We start from the raw sequence: 19,699 nt of genomic DNA on the forward strand, positions 1-19,699 counted from the left end.
TATTCTGTGAGAATCTAGTCATTCTTTCCTCAACTCCTTCATTGTCTTGCCTGAAGGCGTACATATGTACAACACAAACTTCAGAAGCTAATACAAAACACCCTACAAAAGACAGTTGTAAAGGATGATGGAAATGATTACAAAAGAACAAAGCAGGCATAACAAAAGTATTCTTAAAATAAAAAAGCATCATTTATTACGAGATTATAATACATGCCAAAATAAAAGTATATTTTAAACCACCAAGTATGTTTATGAATTGTATTTACAGATTTTTCCTCCCATTTTAAAACTAGAATTTGTTTTTTTATTTGCATACACTGTTAAAAATAAATATTTAAAAAAACGTGATTCAAGGACAGATGCATATAATGAGGAAAAGGGAACCCCAGCTTGAAATGAAACCATTCCAGCATACGTCAAGAGCAGAGAACGTGTTAAGGTTGAAAATTTAAATACCTCCTACTTAAACTGAGAGGGTAAAATTTTGTAAAAAGAAGAACAGATCACCTAAAAACTAACAATGCAAGCCTTTTTTCCATTTTACAATATCACATCAAAGTTACACAGAAGACCCCAGTGATCACTAGGGAATCTGCCACAGTCTAGTTTTTCCAATCCAATTAAGTCCATACTTCGTGGAATAATATGTCCCCCGTCTGCTGCAGGCCGAAAGTAAATGCGGTCAAACCTCATCTTGCACTTGTACTCTGCATCCAGGTTGGTATTGGAGTGAGTGTCCCAAGTATAGCGGCAGTGTTGAGGTTTGCCCAAAAACTCCCAGATATCCGTAATGTTGCTAGGTAAGCTACCTAGTTTAGTAACCTGAAAGTAGAAGGGGGGAAAAAAAAAATCCAGAAGATACTGAATTCACAAATTTTACCTTCAAAAACAGAACTGAGCTGTCACAATATCACTTTTTTCTGCAAAACATGAGTTCTTAAAAACAAAGATATTGGAGACGTTTCTAAATTGTGGTATTTCTCAGGATACTCTAAAGCATGACGAATTCCTATAGTACTTTCTAAATCCAAAACACGTTACAAAATAAATGTTCAGCTCTGAAATTTTGAGGTATGGGGGTCAACACCATGTTCTCTGAAACAACGTCATTCCAGTTCACTGCAATAGAATTTCTTGATAGGGCAAGATGAATCAGTGACCTTTTAGTAAGAATGCACAAATTTCACTTTTAATATCAGCAGCCAAAAATTACTTCTAATTTTCAGTGTCTCTATGATGGGGGATTAAACTCCCAAGATCTATTTCTCGAGATCACCCTCTTCTTTCATTGATTCTACAAGCATTAACTCTCTGAGAATCAGAGTTGAGTAAATAAAGATCATTCTCAAAATGAGAAGATGCTTTTGAAGTCGAAACTTCACCGACTATCCCTGCATCTTCTCAGATATAAATATTGCCAATAAAGCATTATGTTATGGGTCAGGGGGCGGCTCTTCATATACATCACCTCAACTATAACAATGCCTCAGCATAGCAATGCCTCAGCTTCTACTTAGTCACGCTTCTACTTTTTAAGAATAAATGTTGCACATCTCTGTTCTGCCTAAGCAGGTCATTTCTCATAAAGACAACAGAAAAGCCTGAGAAGATTTTGTCAGAATACCTTCTCAAAGTAACAAGGTTGCTTGTTTCTATTTACCTCACTGTCTCTGAGGTTTGTATCCCCTCCAAATATAACAGTGGTGGACTCGGACTCCTTCTGCATCTTGTTTAACACTATTTGCAGTTGCTTCATACGCTCCTTAGAGTGATTTTTAGTGCTCTCTAGATGAGAGGTCATAAGGCAAAGTTCATTACCAGATATGCTCACCTGTGCATGAAACAAAGAGGCAATGTTACTATCCACACCATGATAAGAAGTTCAAAGATAAAATCTAATCACAAAGTAAATTACTGAATGACAGAGCTCTGGTTAATATTAGTTTCACATTGAAGAAAACTGGCTTACAAGAGGATAACAGGCTTTTAGTTTTGTTTTCAGAGGTTATGAGACTTGAAAATAAAGTACGGCCAGTAACTTGCATAAAAGATTTAAGTTTGTTAGTATCAAACGCAACTGGGTTTGTATGTTTGGAGAAGAAGTTTTTCTGCTGTTTGAGACTGTCACAGAGTAAAGCCAGTCCAGCCTTTCCTGGGATTTTTGTTTTGAAGGCAGAAATACAACTGTTTAGTACATACTGACTCACTCACATGCACAACCAAAAGGTTCCTCATCATGGAGGTTGTTGGAAAAGGTATTATCTCATGTTTCAGTAGCTTCACTCTTGATTTCTTCAACATTATGGCAGTGAAATAGCCATCTATGTTACCTAAAGAGGAACCGGGAAAGAAATGGTCAAGGATATCTTCTGCCATGCCATAAAGAAGTTAAGGTTCTGAAAGAGACCTTTTTACCATGATCTGGGAGAATCACGTTAATTTGTAAGATGTACAAAGTCATTAGTTAAAAGTTTCATAACAGTGGTGCAAATTTTTCAGATTTTTTTTTAAATGCAAATATTTAAGAAATGACTTATCTATGGCACTTTTTTGGCTACCCTTGCTATCAGTCTTTCAAAATGCAGAAAAAATACAATGGAAACCACCAGGCAAGTAAACTTTTCACATGCATAATTTGCACCAAACTATATCCTGATAGCAAAACACAGAAAGTAATTTTAGTGCTTCCTTCTTCACTTCACTTTACTTTTCATTCCTACAAATGGTCAGAGATTTTGGCAAGGGAGACAGAATAAAACCGAACTTACTTTTTCCGGTTTCTGTCTTTAGAAACTGAGGGTTATTTCCTACCTGGAATAATAGTGTAACTGCCTGCTCTCATCTGTAGAAGACAGAGATGTGGTGGGATGACCTCTTGTAAAAACACAACATCTGGACTGTACCTGAAATCGGCAAGACGAGATTTTAAATTAACTACTGAAAGATAGTACTGTTACACTCTGAAGACAAATGGAACAGGGTCAGGGATTTCACGTGCACCTTGTCCTCGTCTTCCGAGATACTGTAAGAATCTGTTTTTTAAAAAAAGAAAAAACTCTCTCCATCATATTTAGTAGCATGTAGACACATCACCATTGTTAAAAGGGAAGAAACAATGACTATTATGGACATGAAACCAACATGGTAATAAAAAGCATTACTTCCTTATACCTTGATCTTACAAACATTTACACAGGTTTCACGTACTACATACATGAGGAATTCAACTTAAGCAGCTGCAAAGCAGCTTTGGAAACATGTTCTGCAACATCTAAGTTCTTCAGGAGATTCCAACTGCCACCTCATCCCCTTACAACACATCCCCTCAGGTAACCTGCTATTCATTTTCTCCAGTCTAATCGATGCCAAGCTCTTTTATTTCTTAGAACTATGCAATCAGGAATAGTTCATGTGGGGCAGCAGTCCTGAAAATGTTGATTGAGACATGACTTTACAGCTGTCCCTATTTTTGCTACACTGCTGAATAGCCCTGCTCTAAGCAGGTGAAGGACAAACCTAAGGCCTTATTACAGAAGAAAAATATCGTCACCCCAGATTAACAAAATCAAGTGAAAGTTGATTTAGTTAAGGGGTTTCTGCTGTTTTAAGAGGAATTTAAATTACCACTTGCTTAAATCATTTAATTTACACTGATAAGTTACTGTATTAAGATAAATCAATTTATGTAATTGTTAAATTGCTCATAAATATATTCATGGGAGGCTTCCACTGGTGGAACTATAAAAGGTAATCACAGATACTATTGCTTTTATCTTACCTTGCATATTTTCTTTTTTGATAGACAAGTAACAGTAATGGCAAGAAAGCCACTTCACACATTTCACTAAAAAGTCTTTTTTGTTGTTTCAAACAGTTTGCTCTAGCGTGAAGTTATTCATACTACTGGAATGAGACAAACAAGTTTCTTGCAGTTTTACCCTTCTCTCATATGCAGGATGGAAGTATGAAGTATGCTCTTGATGTACGACTGCAACTTGAACAATATTCTTCATTATAAAAAGTTTTTTTAAGTAGCCATCGCAAAATATTTAACCTTTGGAATGCTGCATAGGTTCACGCCTCTTCCAACCAGGATATCAACTTTTATTCAGCTATTTAGAATTTATAAAGTGATTGTATTGTTGCATCTAACATTAAGATAATTTGGGCATGAAGATTTCGTACACATCTAAAACAAGAAGCTTGCTTTTTCCTTTACAATACAAAGATGAAGCTATACTTACAATGCCAGGTAAGAACAGATTCCTCTAGCTCGTTCTTTTAGATTTCCTAGATCCAGCCCATCAATGTTCCAGGTTATCAGTGAGAAGTTGCTGTCATCTTCTTGTTGCCTCGAGTCTGCACTGTCAACACTGGCATTACTAGTAGTTGCATCTGCAGTGAGGTCAATACTAAAGAGAGAGTTTACTTGTTTGTCAACATGCATAATACTATTCTTCCTGCAATTACCTCCCTCATCTTCTAAAGGAAAATGTTTTAGACCCATCACAACTTACAGGAGGCCATCTAAAACTTTCCCAACAAATAAGTTAACATGTACTGAACATAATTTAAAAGTGCAATAACTAAAACATACAGATCTCAGTCATACAGAGCCTTAGCACACAGGTGAAGTAAGTGGTTTTTCCTCCTCCTTACAGACACAAGATAACATTTACCATTCTGATTTAAGTTAATCAGATGGCAATCAATGTAATCCAAAGCACTTGAGTAATTCAGCTCTTTCCCCATGCTGGAGGCAGGCTGTGTATATTAGTTTTTCAAACACTTTCCAGCATATTAGAAACAAAGAACTGCAGCCAAGACTTGCTTTTATGTGCCCATCCTTGTAGTACAGCTGAGATTCTTCCAATTGCCAAACCCCCTGGGGAGGCACATGTGCAAACTCACTCTGTGACAAATTGATAAGTCCTTTTCCTTGGGAATACTCACCGCAAATCCCACCTCAGAAACACAAGCCCTGTCTACCCTGTTGATTTGATAAAGGCTAAACAACACTGGCAAAGTTTGAGTGCCTAGTCTAGTAACTGTTTGCGGACTGCGTTGCTAAAGGGAACCAGACTCTACCTGCTAACGCATGGTTGTACTGGTTTTGGCTGGGATAGAGTTAATTTTCTTCATAGCAGCTCCTATGGTGCTGTGTTTTGGACTTGTGACCAAAATAGTGTTGATATCACAGGGATGTGTTAGCTGTTGCTGAGCAGTGCTTACACAGTGTCAAGGCCTTCTCTGCTTCTCCTGCTGCCCCACCAGCGAGTGGGCTGGGGGTGGGCAAGAGGCTGGGAGGGGACACAGCTGGGACAGCTGACCCCAACTGACCAAAGGGATATCCCATACCATATGACATCATGCTCAGCAATAAAAGCTGGGGAAAGGAGGCGGAAGGGGCAATGTTCAGGGTTACACTGTTTGTCATCCCACATAACCATTACATGTAATGGGGCCCTGCTTGCCTGGAGATGGCTGAAAACCTGCCTGCCCATGGGAAGGAGTGAATGAATTCCTTGTTTTGCTTTGCTTGCACGCGCGGCTTTTGCTTTACCTATTAAACTGTCTTTATCTCAACCCAGGAGTTTTCTCCCTTTTACCCTCCCGATTCTCTCCCGCACCTCACTGGTGAGAAGTGAGTAAGTGGCTGTGTGGGGCTGAGCTGCCCACCAGGGTTAAACCACGACACTGATCCAATGTAAATTCCTTGAGTAAAGGGAAAGTCTGTAATAAAACACATTAAACAGTATAGCTAAGACTAGACAAACGGTATTTTGGCAAAGTTGGGATATTAGAGGTTTTTTTTTAAACACAGAATTTGTATGCACACATTAAAATAAGGCCTGGAACCAAAACAAATCTATTCCCTAGGACTTAGTACTGGTTTTGTACTTGGTGCTGCACAAACAATGTAAGGTTCCTCTACCATGCACATGTAATCTAAATTGAACAGAAAAAGGAAAGCAGACAAAGGAGAGGAAGCTAAGGGATATTGAAGTAGGTAAATAACATGGTATATGCCTCCAATATTTCCATGATGACTTTTTATATTTATACTGTAACCTGAAGGACTATGAGATGAAATATCAAAGTCTGTGTGGTCTGCAGTGATCTTCCCCTGACTGGGAGGTCTCCAAATAGTCCTCCCTCCCAACACATCCTGTATGCCCCAGCTCAAGACAGAACCCACTGTGCAAAGACAGACAGAGGCTGGAAAAGAAAATGGTGCTGTCAATTTGATACAGATGTATTCTGACTCATCAGGGACTACCTAGAGACCAATGCTAATGTTCAGTAGGCTTGCATTTTTTCAGACATCTGTATCAAGCAAAAACAGGTATGCTGTTATCAAATACAGCTTATTCATAACTATAAAGATCACAAGGCCTCTTCTATATAACACGCAAGTCTGTAATAAATAAATCTATAGGAAAAAAGCTTCCCTCAGGACTGTAAATGGCAGGGATCTGTAAAAGTTCAATTCCACATGCAGTTCAATACCCTTGGTATGCCTTACGGGTATGCTGTGAGATCGTCAGTGTTTGTAAGACACAGATCTTTGATCCTAACTTCCACAGGTACATTTAACAAGGTGTGCATGTACATGTCAATTTTATTTATGGACATATAAATATGCATACATCTAGTATATGACATAGATGCACCGTTTACAGATACACAAATGTGTACAGTAAGATCTGCATATGTATTGCTGCACAAGACAAGAAAATTACCTTGTCCCTTCTCCGAAAGGCTCACAATCTACTAGCCCAGAGGAAGGTGGCTGAAGCATCCACAGAGGGAAAGTGCAGACCGCAAGTCTGACAGCCTCTCAAGAGGCACTGGCTATTCCCCTCGAAGGGGGCCGCCTTGGGAAACAACGAGAACTAGCGTGGAAATACAAACGTGAGGAACGGAAACCACCTGCCTGGCCACACGTCAGCACAGGTGCGAAGTCAGGCGGAGAGGAGCGCTGCTCCCGGGGGGACGCTAGGAGCCGGGACATGGCTCTCCCCGGCTGTGGGGGTCCCTGCAACTTCCAGCGGAGGGCGGAGGCACCGCTCCCCTCGCCCCCGCCCCGCCGAGCCGGGCGCCCCCGATCCGCCTCCTCCTGTCACAGCCCCCTCCGCCCCGGGGGTCACCTACCAGCTCCCGGGCCCCGCGCAGGTCGGCGGCACCCCGCCTGCCGCCTCCGCCTCCTCCTTCTCCAGCGGCGGCTCGAAATAGGCGTTCAGCGCCCTCTGAAACAGAGGCAGATGGCAGGGAAGGGGCCGCCGCCGCCGGGGCAGCCCCGCGCCCCCGACGCCGCCCCCGGGCGTACCTGCACGTCCCAGTCGTTGCCGGCCAAGAAGCTGCGCGCCACCGCCGCGTCGCTGCTGGTGATGGCAGCGAACTCGGAGCACAGCACCCTCCTCCGCTTGGCGAGGTGTAACGCCTCCTCCTCCGCCGCCGCCAGCAGCGGCTCCTCCACCTCGGCCTGGGCCTGGGCCTGGGCCGCCTCCTCCCGCTGCCTGTCCGCCGCCGCCGCCTCCATGGCTCCCCTGCGGCGGGGCGCTGCAGACGGAAGCCGGGGGGAAGCCCCGCCCGCCGGGGTTGCCGTTCCGGGGCGCGGGCGGGTGGCCGTCGGCGGGGCGGGCAGCATGGGGTTCACAGTGGAGAGCCTGAGGGAGGTCATGAAGTGCATGGTGGAGTCGCAGGGCTTCGACCGGGTGCTCCGCAAGGTACGGGCGGGCCGCAGGGAGAGGGCTGCGGGCGGCGCGGCCCCCAGGAGGGGCTGCTCGTTTAAGAGCCAGTTTTTCCCCTCCCAGAATAAAAGGCCGCGGCAGGACGAGTGCGTCTCCTTAGGCGCAGTCTCGCAGTTACAGCCTCGGCCGAGGTCTGGCGAAGCCGTGCCGTCCTGCCGGGGCAGTGCCCGCCTCGTCATACCCGCCTCATCCGCGCCTCAGGCGCTGGCTAACGGTGCCCGCGGGCCTCAGGGGCTAGGCCGCCCGAGCTGGAGGGGGCCGAGGCCTGCGGTGGGTGAGCCGAATCCCGACCGCGCTGGCGTGGCTGCGGGCGCTTCAGGAGCCCGGTGGTGCAGCCCTGCCGTTGTTTTCCCTGGATTCAAGGTGTCCCAACAGGGGTGTGTGGCCGTGATGGTGACACACGGTAGAAAACACAATTGTTATTAAATAACTGAAATACTAGAGCTGCCCTCTGGTACCTCTCTGGAGACAAGGATTGTGCTGAATAGCTTTCCGTGGGCTATTTAGTAACTAGTGTTCATCCATTCCTAGTACGTAAGACTAAGCTAACTTTCCGGACTGTGAAATTATGAAATCAATTATTACTCTTCTCTGTTTAAAAAAAAAAAAGTAGCTAATTATAACATCTGACATTTTGTGTTGAAGTCAGACTGAAAACACAAGCACTTAAGTGCTCTCTGAGCTTCTGACAAGGCTCAGTATAAAAAAATGCATTTGACTGGTAGGGCTCTGCATTATGATAAAAAAAAAAAGTTGAAATGATGTTACTGTGTCTTCTTAAATTCCGTAGTGTGTAGCTGATGTGTTCCGGTGATCCTGTGATGCAGTTCCAGTGTTCTCATTAAGTTTTGCAACGCTAGAATTCTGCATTTGATTGCTATTTATTTATGTAACCGTGACATGGAGAGAAGCAGTAAATATATCTAAGAAAACCAACCATTTTAAACTTTATGTGTTTTGCATTGTAGAGGAGCAAGTGGTGCTTTCATTTATAGCTCCATGATCCATTACATTTAATAGAAAGTAACTGTTTGCAAAACAACTCTTATTGTTTCCCCAAGACATTTTGGTCTTGCATATAAAAAGTATAAAGCTTTAAGTTTATGAAGTTCACTTATTTATAAAGAGTCCAATTAGTTCTTAGTCACCTCTTTACTGTGATAACTTTACTCTCCTTTACTTTAAAGTCCTACAAAGTGGAGAACAAATGCAGTATTTCAGATCATAAAGGTAACAGGCTGGAAGTAAGCCCTGGAAGACAGGCTCCTTACCTTGCTCTGGAATACTTTTTGACTTTTTCTGCAATCTTCTTCTAGAAGTATGATGCTATGAACATAATCATAATAACAATAAAAGTACGGTTTTGTTTAAATGTAAAGTATCTGCTATTTTTCTGGGAGATACCTGAAGCCTTTCTTACTGTAACTAAATATGACTCAACATTTTTCCTGTTCTGGACAGATTTTAGTCTGAAACTTTTCAGCCCCGGCATCAGACTTACTTTCTGGTTTAATTCCAATGTGGTATCTACATAGGGCTTAACAACTGTGGGATTTAAAGCCCATTCTCCAAAGAAGTAGTGCATAGCAGTAGTGGCTGGAAGCCAAAGCAGCATTCTGCTCACTGAGACAGACGCGTGGGAGGACAGGCACAGAAGGGCCAGAGAAGAGAAGTACAAACCAGCAGCTCTGGCTGTGTAAGTCCTGGAAGTGTTCAAATACTGAACTATTTTCGTCAAGGAGAGCAGGCAGCTAGTGCCAGATCAGAGCAATGACAAATGAAACCAGACACTTTCCTTGCCTTGCTGATGGATTGGAGCACTCCCTGACGGTAGTGGAAGCCATCTGCTCCCAGTGTCAAGCGTCAGTAAAGTCCTCATTAGAAATTCTGTCAGAAACTTAGGCCTCCAGTCAGAGCAAGGCAGCATGCCTGGTTTAGGACTTGGCATTTTCATTGATAAAGGTGCTATTTCTATTATTAGGACACTGCCTCAATTATTTCCCCTCTGCTTAATTCCAGCTTTTTCCATTCGTAGATGAACTGTGTACTACATTGTCATTTATCTTAGTATCATTTCTCTGCAAAATTGGATAAACTTTGGCCTATCAGAAAGGGACGTTGGCTGAAACTGAGCTCTTACACTGCGTTACAAGTAAGGAATAGTGAAACTGGAGACATTTCAATCTTAATTCCTTTTAAGATTAAAAAGATTTAAGTTAACTCAGCTGATACAGTATGGAAACATGTAAGTTAAAAAAAAAAACAACTTCGTAAGAAAATTAGTAGGAATTATAGTAAATATTATGCCCACATTTCACTTGTGACAATCTAAAGGTACTTCAGAGTCTTAGTTGTAGGTGTAAATATATATGCTGAACTTACCCCAGTTTTGCATCTGCTTTCAGATTTTGAATATATTTCAGATTTTGAATATAGTGCTACTAACTGAAGAAACTTGAAAAAAAGATTTTAAAATACTGAATTGCAGTAACTTCTTGGTCTCAAAAATCCAGCTTCTTGTGTTGGTTACAGGGGAAAGCATGGTACCATAGATATACTGTATTTTTTCTATTTAACACCTATGGGCTGGAATAAAAGAGTATATGCAAGCCATGATGCTGTAATACAGTGTGATACACCCTTGGAAACTTCTACCCAGGAGTATGAATCTCAGTTCAGGGAGGTCAATCTGATGAGCATTTCCAGTGCTCATTTCAAAATACTGATTTTTTTACTGAGGTTGCTGTAGTATAATGATTAATGAATTACTGTCAGTCTCGCTTCCATTTTGTGAGCTAACAAATACACCTTCACAACTATGGTACACACAGTCAGAGCAGTTTTGTGTTCCCTCTAATCCGCTTTTCAGTCACAGATTAAAGCAAAAGGAAAATCGAAGAATGTTGTCTCCTAAGGAATTCCTGAGAGCATAGTAAGTATTGAAGTTTTGTTAAGCTGTCAGTTTAAATATTTATCTGCACTAGAAATACAAATTTTTCTAAGGCAACAATCTTCTGCTCAAAATTTATGGAAACACATAATGTGACAATTGAATTACTATGTTTTCCATCTTTTAATTTGTCTCAGGAGTCCAGAATTAAATAAGATTTACTTTCAGTTTGACTCAGGGCAGTATCGGGTGTTGGTACTGTTGTCAGTAAGCTTTCTATTCCTTTTTTGGTTATACAGATGAAACTTCTTTCTGCAGCTCCTGGAAAAATTGTTTGTGAAATGAAAGTAGAGGAGGAGCATACAAACAGAGGTGGCACGTTACATGGAGGTTTGACAGCCACCCTTGTGGATGTGGTGTCAACAACAGCGTTGCTGTACACAGAAAGAGCAGCGCCTGGGGTCAGTGTGGACATGAACATCACGTAGGTATCATCCACCATGTTTACCAGAACATGATAACTTTTCTTCCCCTAAGACAGTATTGACTCCATTGTACGTCATTTCTATGCTGTAGTACTTACTTAAAAAAGGTGTTTTCTTTGGTTTCAGAAGTCTGGTTTTGATAAATTAAGGGGAGGGTTTGTATTTGGGGATTTTGCCATTGGATGGCAAAATTCAAGTTGGGCTTTCTTAAGCTTTTATTTGTTATGTGTGTTTAAGAGACAGTACCCATTCATTCATAGAATGTAAAGTGATGTTGATATGTGGTAAATTTTAGTCTTATGAAATTGGCTCAACTTATGTCTTTGCTTGTGAAGATATGTTAGAGTGTGTCCTCAAACACCAAAATCTAGGGTAAGCAGCTTTCTATAAACCCTTTTTGAGTGTTAGTCCATAAAATACTGAAACAGGAAAAATATTAAAACAGGAAACAGTTTAGTTCTGTTGTATGTCACATAGAAGGTGAATTACAGATTGAATCAGAATTTCTCACTGGAGGAAGATTCCTTTGCTCTAGGTCATTTAAAAGTAGTTTTATACTGAGAATAGTTTTTCCTGTAATGCAAATTTAAAGCACAGTATCTTTAAAAAAAAAAAGTTGTTCTGAAACCTTTGATCATGCTATTATAGCTTGTCAGCTTTGCTTCATTACTTTTAATGAAGAGATTATGAGTGATTGGAACTAAAGTAATCCTACTTGGAATAACTAACACAGAGCATTAAAAATCTTGGAAAAGTAACCCCTCATCAAAACTGTCTTAAAAAAAAAAAAGCTTTAAAAGTGCGTGGGGAGTGATCTGTATCTTTACAAGGTTCCCTCCTTTCCCCCCCAGCACCCTCTGATTTCTCCACTGGGTGGGTGGGACTGGAGCATCTATTTAAGCTTTATACTACCATTGTGATGACCAGGAAATTACTGGAAGTGAAAGCCTGAAACTCTCCTATGATTATTGTTTTTTCCCTACAGTAGTATAACAAGAGGCCAACATCCAAATTATTTACACTATCAAGCATGCCTACCCAATTACATAAGGGCTAAAATCTTGAGAAAGTGCTCTCTCTGGAGATGATCCAAAATGATTGAGTAGCATAACCCTTAGGAAATGTTATCTGAAGAAATATTAATAGCTTTGCTTAACCCAGACTACTGCTTTCATCGAACAAGTGATATTGGATATTGAATATTGCTATCATACAGCTTTTTCCTTTTTGGGAAGGAGCTTTTTAAAGGGTTGTCATGAGAAAGCTATTTCAGTAATGGAAAGAACAGAGGGAAACAGAGAAGCTTTTTTTTTTTTTTTAAAATCACAAGAGGATCAGCAGCAGCCTCTGAGAATGAAACAAGACTGAAACCCTGCCCGCAGTCAACTAATGGGGCTTGCACTACATCAGCATTAGGTGTGACTGACATACTTCTGACATGGTGTCATGTATAAAAATGGAGTGGTTGATGAAATTTATCTCAATAAGATTTATATCCAGCAATTATAGATTCTCCTCCAATTCTAATGTTTGAATATTGTTCCCTTACTTCAGATCATGGTTGGATCATGTTCCTCCTAATTCTCTCCAGGCATTTTGTGGGGGAATTTTTCCTATTCCCTGTAGAGTGTGTTTTAAAAGCACAGCCTCCTACTCATGTAAATAAAAACAAAGAGTTATCTAATGAATGGAAACAGCGTTAAACCTGGGAAGTTTGAAGGCCTCCCAGATTTCCATGACTTTTCTCTGACCGGGGTATGGGAAGCAGTTAACCTATGCTTAGGCTCCATACAGAAATGACCTTCTGGAGCTTTTGTAACAGAGACATTTTGCAGCTGAACCAGACAGACTGGTTTAGAAAGGCTGTAGGGAGCCAACAGTGGCTGGAATAGGACTTTAAGCTGAACTTTTAACTGAGCTCTTTGATACCCACTTGTTTCTGTTTCAAAATGGAACAGAACTTGGTTCCTCAGAACCAAGCCAATAGGTTTCTCTCTATCCTTCATTTTCTCAGAGAACTCTCATCCTGAATACCACTGCAGTACTTAGAGGAACTCAAGGTCTTCTAAGTAGTGGGGATTTGCAAGCAGGCAGTTAGAGAGATGTGTCTTTATTACTCTAATTTTTTTTTTTTTTGCTAATTCCTTTCACAATAATCTAAAATGCAGGAATATTCTTGGATTTGTGTTCTGTACAGCCTCTTACCTGTTAATTTTGTTCTTCATTGAAGATATACTTCTGCTGCTAAGATTGGAGAAGAGATACTGATTACAGCTCAGATTCTGAAGCAAGGAAGAAATATTGCATTTGCCAGCGTGGATTTAACAAATAAGGCGACAGGAAAGTTAATTGCACAAGGTAGACATACAAAGTATCTAGGAAATTAATATAAGAAAGTAATTTTAAAAGTAACAATGTTGGGCTTAAGAATCTCATATAGAATGATTTTTCTCATTTATGCAATAAGACATCATCTGCACAAAGTTGTGATAGTCTATATAAAGTGAATTTGTCTCACTCCCATAATAAATGAACAAATTTCTTAATTACCACCAGAATTACTACAAACCTAAAATTAGTGCCTACTTTGGGACGAACAACAGAGTGTGATAGCATGGGGATGCATCTGGCTTTTTTTGGTCAAGATAGCAGAAGGGAAGAGCCTTTGGACCAGCCATATGGTTTACCAGCATGACAGTGTTTTAAGAGATCTCCGTTTTCTTTGCCTGTGGTGTTGTCATGTGACAAAGCAACCCTGTCTTCAGGCCCGTCACAATCACATTCAAACAACACTATATATACACAACAAAACTAAACTACTTGCTCTGTAAGGTGGTAGTACAGAGTTCCTAGAACATAGTGTGACACTGGTTGGAAAGCGTAGAGCAGGCTAATACAAAATGTAATTTCCTGATGCTGTAACAAATTCAAAAGTATTCAATAAAGCTTTCTGCAACTACCTTTTTAAAGATTATTTAATAGTTTTGTAATCTCTTTGCACTGAGTAAAAGCTTGCCAGCATGGAGTGGTTGAGAGAGGGTGTGGTAGAATCCTTGTACACAAATTCACCGGAGATTTCATCATCTCCCTGTGATTCCTTAAAGTGTAGTTACATCATCAGGGCTTTTCACCTCTACCTACCTGAAGTTGTGGCTATATTTGTTTAAAAATCATCAGCTGAGAGTTAGGGGTGTATCAAAATAAATTTGGTGAGCCTTTCATCAGGCTGAGGCTGTAGATTGTCTGACTGGGGTTTAATGTGGTAGAGTTAAGCTGCTATTCATCAGCTGAAGACTTATCTCCTCATGCACTGTTGTGAACAGGTTTAACTGCTTTCTTCAAATCGATGACAAACAATGCTTGGCAAGGCTATCACACTGTAATAAAAACAGCGATGCCACATATGCAGTGCAAGTTTACATAAACCATGACCTTAGTTTTTCTTCTCTAGTGGGAGATTTGAAAAAGTTAATCTACACTAGTAAAGGGCATGCATAATTCTTTTTGTCATGGAAGTTGACTCATTCTATTCAGTGTTTTGAATTTTGTGATTAAATGTGCAGTTAGGGCTTTTTTGTGCATTCCTAAACCTAAAGAAATAATTTCCAATGAGTTAAGTGACCTGTTCATGCAGATGGATTTTCAATATGAAGTTGAACAAGTTTATTAATATATCAGCAATCTTTCCAAAATTACTTTCAAACAAGTGATATAGCTGATAACTTACCCTTCAATGGAAGTTCTCTTAAAAAATACCTATAGTGGGCTCAGGCTATCAGCATGTATTTTTGCTGCAAGTTTAGAACAGTTGTTCATGGTATATACATTCTCAACAAAAGCTTTTTCTCCGAGGCTGTCTCAGAAGTGTATGTAGCTTACATGCCTGCGAACATTTAATGGTAGCATCCTCTCTTCAGCAGTACATTCATAATTATTTTTTCCCCAGTACTTGCACTCATGCTCAGAATCATCCCTGAATCCCATTTATAGAAACATAGTGCTTTGCTAAAGCAGTTCTGTGAAGATACATATTACAGGAGCAACCTGTTTTGTTTTAAATCTCTGCTCAGCAGAACTATATACTTCACTGTATTAAATTGTTTCTCACTTCACAGCTTCCTCTGCCTGGAGCTCTAATCTAGTCTTAAGCATCTCCAGCTCCTCTACAATTACTAGGATAAGCAGACAGAGAGGATCCATCACAGCACGTGGACACACCTAGTGGGTTTAGCAATTGCTGTTCTGGTTGACTTCCTATTAACATGTTCCGGCATCTCCAGTCATCTTTTTTCTCATTCTTAAGTTTACCATTTTCTTCCATGTAGTAGAGTGCAAGGAAATAGAAGTGAGGATTAAAACTGCTCCCCCAACTACTATAAACCCACCACCCTCACTGGAACACAAGAGTGATTTTGACTATTACCTGAATTAAAAGGCAGAGGGTGAGAATGAAGGAGGTGCTGAATTCAATACGTGCCAGAAGATTCAGAATGCTCTCAGCTCTGTGTACTGGGACAACTCTGTCCTCGTGCGACTGTCCCACTGCAACTTAACATGACTTCCCTCAATCAAAGCTGGCTGCCTCAGGAACCTACCATAGTTAAGTGGTCTCATTCTATCGCTTAGCATTCATCATATCTACATAATTACAATTGAAAAGTGTCCAGGCAAATTAAGAGTGGCAAACCTCAACATGGAAACAACAGTATCCTGTTCCCACTCAAGCCTGGCAAGGACTGCTGCAGGCTGAGAGGAAGACAGAAAAAAACCCCTTCCTGAAGTGACAAGTGAATTCTCTTCTCCCTTGTAACAGACTATTCACCACAGTATTTTAGTGCTGCCTAATTAATAAAAGGGACATCATTAATATGCAGGCCAGTTATTTTAGAAGCAGTTCATTAAACTGATTATTTTAAGACAACCTTGTCTGTTATCCCTCCACCAGCAGCAGCACATTGACCTCAATTTATTTCACAACTTAACTTAGGCTTGGAGATGATCTTAGAAGGAATTGTCACCATTGAGCTTGCTTAGCTTTGGGAGTAAACTGTCAAACATCAGACTTAATATTTGGAAGTGTTCTTTACTGATTTCACCCTAACCTACATGTTGAAAAATCTGTATCTTATCTAAGGTAAGTCTCAAAGGAATGGAAAAAAATTACCGTAATAAGGACAAATGGTACATGGTTCCACCTGGCATGAGAACAAACAGATCTCCTGTGGGGTTGCCCTGGTTCCATCACTGCAGATTTAGGCATAATTCCCTCACAAGCGAGCAAATAAAGTGACTTGATGAGATCATCTTGTGAGTCTCACTAGTATACCAGATTACATATCCAATAACTGACAGACATCTGCAACTCCTTATCTTACAGCTGCAAATGAGACTGTCCCTCCCATATTGTGCTGTTTGGTTTTTTATATTTTTTTCAAACATACCAAACACCTACACCATAATCCCTGATGTCTAGAGGTCTGTCCTTATGGAGGGCCACACTTTTCACACAGCGGTATGTGACATGTTGTGGAACAGTTTGTCGCTATCAGTGAAAGTAACTGCAGCTTCCCCCTTCATGTAATATATTGGTCAGCCAAGTGTTTCACACATGCATTCAGACTGACACCCAGGTGTTCCCACCATGGTAGAGCTGTGCATTACAGATCCCTTGAGAAAACGAGGAATCGGAACAGAATCGTTCCCACTGGCGTTTAAAACAAAGAGTCCAGATACTAGTCAGGGCAAATACTGATCACAGGTTAAGGTGATGTGAGGAGGGATTTAGTCATTAAGGATTCCAGCTCTCAGGAAGAAGCAACTTGTCAGTGACAGACTGGGAAGAGGAGAGAGGAAGGAAGGACATCACTGCTGAAACAAGCATTAAACTAGCAGGACTCCTTGTTAGTCTGTCAGGTCGAGCCACCTGTCACAGGGGTCTCATGGCTGAGCTGCTTCACCTAGGTTAATCTGCCAATTTAACTACCAGCTACCTGGTTTACAGTTCTCAAATTGGCAAGCATTACCACCTAAAGGGGACAGGGGGCCAGGGAGAATTAGACTGTTAAGTAACTGTTCTCAATAACAGTTCAATTCTGTTCAGCTTCATTGACTGGCTCTGAGCCACTGCCAGGGCATACAGAACAATTTCCAACTGTGTTTTATCACTAACCATTTTAGAATTTTCTATCTTCAGAAACCATTTAGCCAGTAGAAAGAAACCCCAAAACCTCTCTCTTACCTCACTGTCCATGGGAACAAAGGAAAAAAAGCACTTTGATTCCTATTTTGCTACTTAAAGAGTTCAGGGACAACACGATGACAGTCATTACCTTTGTGATTCTGTAATGCATTCACTGAACAGCTGCTGTTACCAGATCCCCTGGTCCCAAGCTGCCATGGCTGTGGGACACTGCAGCATATACAGTTCTCACCTAAGCCAGAGCAAGTTACCTGCAAGCTGTCTTCAAACAAGACACATTGGCTATCCTCCATAAAAAAACCCAACAAACAACTTTTGTTCACCAAAACAGTACCTGGGGCTGTACCACTGTAGTAACATTCTGGATCTTTGATTTCTTTTGCTTAAAAGCAGTAGCTGCTTGAATAGGTTGCAAGAGTCCAGAAAAGCAGCTTGTTGAGTGGGTGGTCTAACATACAGTAATTGTGCTCAAACGAAGGGACCTTTCCATATGTAAATCCTTTCCAAGCAGAACTAGGTCACAGATATCGTCAGCCATGGGGAAAAGAAATTATGCTTGCTTTTCACTTAGCTTGCTTCAGTTAACCTGTAGAGCTGATGCACCCTTCCACAGCATCAGTGCTGTACAGTCAGCCTTGTGAACTCCCAGCTGTGGTGCACAGATCAGAAAGCAGTACCTACTACTGTAGATGGAACTGTGGCTTCCTCCTTAGTATTCCTGACAGCAGAGTTCATCTCTACTCCATTCATCTGTACTCCAACACCACCACAACAAGGAAGATTTAAACACCAAATTCATACAAAGCACCCAGCCTCTGTGCGCTACAGCAGGGAAAGAGCTACGGGAACTTCCAGTTCTAATGTGAGAAGCTCTATGTCTGAACCTTTTAACTCGCAGTCATGCTGAACTCCTGCAGCAAAGTGACGTAGCCTAGCAGGTACAGAAGACATCTACAAGCTGAGGCCTTGCTCTCACAACACCAGCATGGCATCAAGTAGTACAGGTGCAAACAAAGGCCAAACCCACACACAGGAATGTCCTTTTTTGTGCTAGTGATGCTAAGGGACAAGTAATAACATTGGCCTTATGGTTTGGGCAAGAGTGGTTTGTACATAAAGATTACTAAAATGAAAAAGTAGATTTGTTCCACAAAAGGAATTCTAGAATAAACACCACTCAGGCTAGTACCATCCCTCAAACATGCATGCTAGACTTTTTTTCCTTTTGTAAAACACTATTAAAGCCCTTTATCTCATTATTTTTTTCCAGAAAGCTGTTCCAGAATCTGTAGGCTTATAAAGCTTCTGAATTTGCTGCTGCAATAAATGCAAAAGTAAAAACAAGAGAAGCTTTTCCAGGCTAATAAAAGAAAATAGCAATTAAGTAAACTCACACCACATGTCTATCTGCTTAGTGGATGTAAATGTAGTCTAGTAATTCTTGACTTTAACAACTATTATGCAAGTGGCAGGAACCTTAATGTAATCTTAAATGAAGCCTGTAACAGTCCATTAGAATAATCTCACACTTAAGGAGCAAAAAAACCCTTAACTGACCATTCTCACTGTTCATCCTCCCAAGATCCAGATTTAACATGAGGTGGCATTCGTTAACTGCAAGTAACCTAATGACTCAGCACACAAGTGCAAGAAAATGCAGTGTTCTCCCAGCAGCAAAACAGAAATGGACAGGGAAGGATGCCTGTAGAGCTCACAAGCTGGGAGTACATACAAGGAACAGGAGTTTATGGCACTTGTATCAGGTTTTAAAGTAATTTTAAAACTAATACATTGTGCCTTAATGTGTCAACAAAAAGATGTGGTCATTCACAAGGACCAGAGCACCCACCTGTAGTGAAGACTGATCCTCTGCTTGTTTTGTATTTTGTAAATACAGATTAAGTAGGTCTTTCAGTGACTTAATTTTTTAAAAAGTCTAGAAAATTGAAACTGGCAAAATTACCATCTTTCCACCAGCTTTGTTTCTAATAGGCTTAACATTTTGCTATACAAAAAAAAATCAACTTGTAGCAAGAGATCAGTACCTTGATCTAAAGCTTTCAATGCTCAAAGATTAGTTCTAGTTTGAGTAACATTTTTTCTTTTTTTAAGAGAAACACTGAATAATCCCAATGTTTCTAGTACCTGATGTATCACTTAAGACAGCAATTTTAGTGCTTCTCAAAAGCTATTTTGTTACAATTTTTATGCTTTGAGGCAGATGTGACAAAGGGCAAACTAGCTACAGGCCTATTACATTTGGGCAATGCTTGTACAAGCAGTTCTGTCCATCTTACCATATTTTTGATAAACACTTGTGCAGCTGAAGAAGCTTGAAAAGTAAAGGGAAACTATACAGCCAGGTACA

General features: G+C 40.7%; 2 protein-coding genes across 4 annotated transcripts; one reads left to right on the forward strand and one right to left on the reverse strand.

Annotated features, from left to right (window-relative positions):
* Positions 1-193: 193 nt before the first annotated feature.
* On the reverse strand, positions 194-7,951 carry TDP2 (tyrosyl-DNA phosphodiesterase 2). Its single transcript, XM_072852851.1, has 7 exons — positions 7,334-7,951; positions 7,159-7,253; positions 4,248-4,415; positions 2,815-2,906; positions 2,215-2,333; positions 1,664-1,834; positions 194-825 (listed from the first exon to the last, which is right to left on the reverse strand). Exons 1-7 carry the CDS (start codon positions 7,934-7,936, stop codon positions 544-546), a joined length of 1,530 nt encoding a protein of 509 aa, XP_072708952.1. The 5' UTR covers positions 7,937-7,951; the 3' UTR covers positions 194-543.
* On the forward strand, positions 7,659-14,091 carry ACOT13 (acyl-CoA thioesterase 13). Of its 3 annotated transcripts, XM_072852853.1 has the most exons (4): positions 7,659-7,733; positions 10,627-10,689; positions 10,947-11,131; positions 13,363-14,091. In XM_072852853.1, exons 3-4 carry the CDS (start codon positions 10,947-10,949, stop codon positions 13,517-13,519), a joined length of 342 nt encoding a protein of 113 aa, XP_072708954.1. In that variant the 5' UTR covers positions 7,659-7,733; positions 10,627-10,689; the 3' UTR covers positions 13,520-14,091. The 3 variants fall into 3 exon arrangements, with proteins under 3 accessions (XP_072708954.1, XP_072708955.1, XP_072708956.1); XM_072852854.1 differs by lacking the exons at positions 7,659-7,733; positions 10,627-10,689 and adding an exon at positions 8,089-9,909; XM_072852855.1 differs by lacking the exons at positions 7,659-7,733; positions 10,627-10,689 and adding an exon at positions 9,947-10,440.
* Positions 14,092-19,699: the final 5,608 nt, after the last annotated feature.

This window comes from Ciconia boyciana, chromosome 2 (genome assembly GCF_034638445.1).
Source record: "Ciconia boyciana chromosome 2, ASM3463844v1, whole genome shotgun sequence".
NCBI classification, from domain to species: Eukaryota; Metazoa; Chordata; class Aves; order Ciconiiformes; family Ciconiidae; genus Ciconia; species Ciconia boyciana.

Bases quoted from the DNA above. Each gene is read 5' to 3' on its own strand.
- TDP2 (XM_072852851.1), bottom strand. From the start codon at position 7,936: ATGACGAGGCGGGCACTGCCCCGGCAGGACGGCACGGCTTCGCCAGAC. The intron at 7,254-7,333 runs GTACGCCCGGGG...CCTCTGTTTCAG, and splicing joins GCAACGACTGGGACGTGCAG to AGGGCGCTGAACGCCTATTT. The intron at 2,907-4,247 runs GTAAGTATAGCT...TGCCGATTTCAG, and splicing joins ATCTGTTCTTACCTGGCATT to GTACAGTCCAGATGTTGTGT.
- ACOT13 (XM_072852855.1), top strand. From the start codon at position 10,339: ATGGGCTGGAATAAAAGAGTATATGCAAGCCATGATGCTGTAATACAG. The intron at 10,441-10,946 runs GTCAATCTGATG...TTGGTTATACAG, and splicing joins ATGAATCTCAGTTCAGGGAG to ATGAAACTTCTTTCTGCAGC. The intron at 11,132-13,362 runs GTAGGTATCATC...TCTTCATTGAAG, and splicing joins AGTGTGGACATGAACATCAC to ATATACTTCTGCTGCTAAGA.